The sequence below is a fragment of the Eimeria acervulina genome, genomic scaffold (assembly GCF_000499425.1).
Source record: "Eimeria acervulina Houghton genomic scaffold, Eah_scaff465, whole genome shotgun sequence".
NCBI lineage: Eukaryota > Apicomplexa > Conoidasida > Eucoccidiorida > Eimeriidae > Eimeria > Eimeria acervulina.
The window spans coordinates 21,027-24,482 of record NW_013549782.1 but is presented as its reverse complement, the minus strand read 5'-3'; the positions used below and the strand labels follow the sequence as shown (position 1 = coordinate 24,482).

General features: G+C 51.6%; 1 protein-coding gene across 1 annotated transcript; it reads right to left on the bottom strand.

The window, feature by feature from the left end:
- Positions 1 to 1,472: 1,472 nt before the first annotated feature.
- EAH_00039500 (hypothetical protein, conserved) lies at positions 1,473 to 3,284 on the bottom strand (the record flags this gene model as incomplete). The annotated part of the gene is made up of 1 exon (XM_013395339.1): positions 1,473 to 3,284. One exon carries the CDS (start codon positions 3,282 to 3,284, stop codon positions 1,473 to 1,475), a length of 1,812 nt encoding a protein of 603 aa, XP_013250793.1.
- Between the last annotated feature and the right edge of the window lie 172 nt (positions 3,285 to 3,456).

Here is a 3,456-nt window from a genome sequence, read left to right as displayed (position 1 = left end):
TGCTGCTGCTAATGCTGCTGCTGCTGCTAATGCTGCTGGTGCTGCTAATGCTGCTGCTGCTGCTAATGCTGCTGGTGCTGCTAATGCTGCTGCTGCTGCTGTTGCTGCTGCTGTTGCTGCTCGCTCTGCTGCTGCTCCTGCTTTTGCTGCTTATGCTGCTGTTGCTGTTTCTGCTGGTGCTGTTGCTGCTCATGCTGCTGTTGTTGCTGCTGTTGCTGCTGCTGCTGCTGCTTCTGCATCTTTTTGAAGTGGTTCTGCCGCGGCCATCGCGCATCCACCGGAGCGACAGAATAATCGAGCAGCTAAACAAAGGGACGGTGAACAAATTATTTGTTTAAATATTATTATTTGTTTGTCTTCAACATTTTCGTCTTTCTTTTTATCAGGACCCTGCAGAGACACTCTACGCGGCACTGGGGATTGAGGGACGAACAGACCGCCGCTCTTCATCATAAAACGCTGCTGCTGCAGCTATGCATGCATGTGCTGCTGCATGCATGCAGTGCGCATTGGCATGCTGCTGCTGCAGCAGCAGCAGCATTTAACGGATATTAAATTCCTACAGGCAACTGCAGCACTATGTGTTTTCTTCTGTTTATTCGTTCAAGGAGTTGCTGCTGCTACCTCTGCTTTTTTTAATGTAGAGACTAAAACACTAACAGACAAATACTGCCGCCGCTGTACGCAGCAGCAGCAGCCGCCTCCGCTTATATTCTTCATTGGCTTCGTGCGTTTCGTTGCTGCTTCGCAGCAGCGGCTTGCTGCCTTGCCGCTGCAGCAGCAGCAGCAGAAACAGCAGTAGTAGGAGCAAGCGCAGCAGCAGTAGCAGCAGACGCAGCAGCAGAAACAGCAGCAGCAGCAACAGCTACCTCCGTTGTTCTCGCCCCCCCACGGGCTGCCTGCATGTGGGCGCAGTGAGCCCACGTGCAGCAGCAGCAGCAACAGCAACAACAGCAGCAGCAGCAACAGCAGCAGCAGCAACGATGAGGAGATAAGAAGAAGACTTGTACTACTGAAAGAGACGGAGTTCTTCACTTCGCTCGGCAGCCCTCAGCTGCACAGACACCGCATTTAGATTTGCATGCACGAGCAGCAAACCTCTCCCACACACTCACCAAATCCATATACATAATATATATATATATATATATGCATATATATATATATGTACATATATGCATATACATATATATCAATATATATACATATATGCATATAAACATGTATACATACATACATATACATCTATATATATCTGTATACATATATATATATATACATCTATATGTCTATGTATATATATATATATATATATACATCTATATATCTATATATATATGTACACATATATAATATATATATTTATGTATATAGCGCTAAAACAATTTGCAACAGAGGCAGCAGGAACGCAAAAGTAGACAAAATATGCGGGGTCAAAGAAAGAGAAACTTCACAGACTGCAGCACCCCTTCTTAAAACGTTGGCTGCGCAAAGAAAGCCTGCTGCTGCTGCTGCTGCTGCTCAGCTTCCGTGTTCTGCGGTGTCGCTGCAGCGGCACTTGCAGCCCCTACTGCAGCAAGGGGCCCCAGCTCTGGGAATGGGTCTGCTGCAGCAGCAAGACGCTCGTGCTGCTGCAGCTGCTGGGGCTGCAGCTGCTGTTGCTGCAGCAGCTGCTGCTGCTGGATAAACTGCTGCTGCTGCTGAATTAGCTGCTGCTGCAGCACGCGTTGCTGCAGCAGCCGCTGATGCAAAACCCTCTGCTGCAGCAGATCCTGCTCCTGAAGGATGCCCTGCTGCTGCAGCAACTCCTGTGGCGGTACAGTGGTATGCTGCTGCTGCTGCTGCTGCTGTTGCTGTTGTTGCTGTTGCTGCTGCTGTTGCTGTTGCTGTTGTTGCTGCTGCTGCAGCAGCTCGGCTCTGTGCTGGAGGGCGTGGTAGTGTTGCTGCTGATTGAGAAGCTGCAGCTGCTGCTCCATGCGCAGCTGCTGCTGCGACAGTTCCTCTAGATCTGCTTTTGCTGCTTCAACCTCATGCAGCTGTTCTGCTGTAGCTACACCTTCCGATAGAGAAACCAGCCTGCTGTACATACTCTGTCTACACAGCGCTACTTCAGGCAGCTGCCGCTGCAGTTCATCCATCTGCTGCAGCATTTCAAGGTGCTGCGCGCAGCAATACGGCTTCTGCTGCTGCTGCTGTTGCTGTTGTTGCTGCTGCTGCTGCAGCTGCTGCAGTTGCTGCAGCTGCTCAGGCAACAGCAACGCAGACAATTGCTCCTGCACATGCACCGCGTTGCTGCAAAGCCCATCTCCTACCGTCACAGGCCCCGGTTGCTGCTGCTGCTGCTGCTGCTGAGCTTCTGCTCCAGCTAGTGTGCCAGGTGCCCCAAGGCCCGTAGCTGCAGGCGAGCACTGAAACGGAATTGCTGCTGCAGCTGCTGCTGTTGCTGCTGCTGCTGCTGCTTCCTGGTTAGCAGCACACTGAAACGCGCCCAAGACAGCTTTAGCTTCCCCACCCATATCCTGCCCTGCAGCAGCAGCAGCAGCAGCAACAACAGCTGCTGCTGCTGCTGCTGCTGCAGCTTCGTGCCCCTGTACTGCAGCAGTTTGTGCGGGGCTTTCCTTCGGTTCTGCTGCTTCATAGCTGCTGCTGCTGCTGCTGCTGCTGTCATCGCGGGTTCTTCTGCCCTTCGCACTGAGAGGCACAGAAAAAGCCCCAGGTGCAGCGACAGCTGAAGCAGCACGCCGCCTCTTCCTAGCCTTCGTCCTTCCTTCTTCATCTGCTGCTGCTGCTGCTGCTGCTGCTGGACCTGCTGCTGCTGCTGGGCCTGCTGCAGCTGCTGCATATTCCCCACAGAAAGACAAATCACTTGAAGGTGGATCTCCCTGCTGCTGCTCTCCCGCTGGAGTCACCGAAGCGTCAGGAAGTTCTGGCTGCAGTTGCTGCTCTTGCTGCTGCAGCTGCTGCTGCTGCTGCTGTTCTTGCTGCTGCTGCTGCTGCAGCATAGGGTCGTCTTCCTTTTGGCTCTGAGGGCCTGGGAAGATCTCCGTTTTGTCTAAACCATTAGGGTTATCATCTGGAACTGCACCTTCAAGCTTTAACACCTGCTGTTGCTGCTGCTGCAGCTGCTGCTGTAGCTGCTGCTGTAGCTGCTGCTGTAGCTGCTGCTGCAGCTGCTGCTGCAGGAGACCCTCTACTTGGGTTTCTTCTGGAGTTTGTGTTAGTGTCTCTTCTTCTCCTTCACCCCCTCCTCGTCGCAGCCTCATTTCTTCGTCTTCGCCGTCCATATCAAGTCTTGCTTCAATTGCTGCGCTTCGTGCTGCTGCTGCACCTCCAGCTGTCTCCTCTACTCTAAATACTCGCGTCTCCAGTTTACCTAAACAACATATACATATAAATATACACCACACACATTCTATTTATTATATATAGACATTTAAATATATATATATATATATA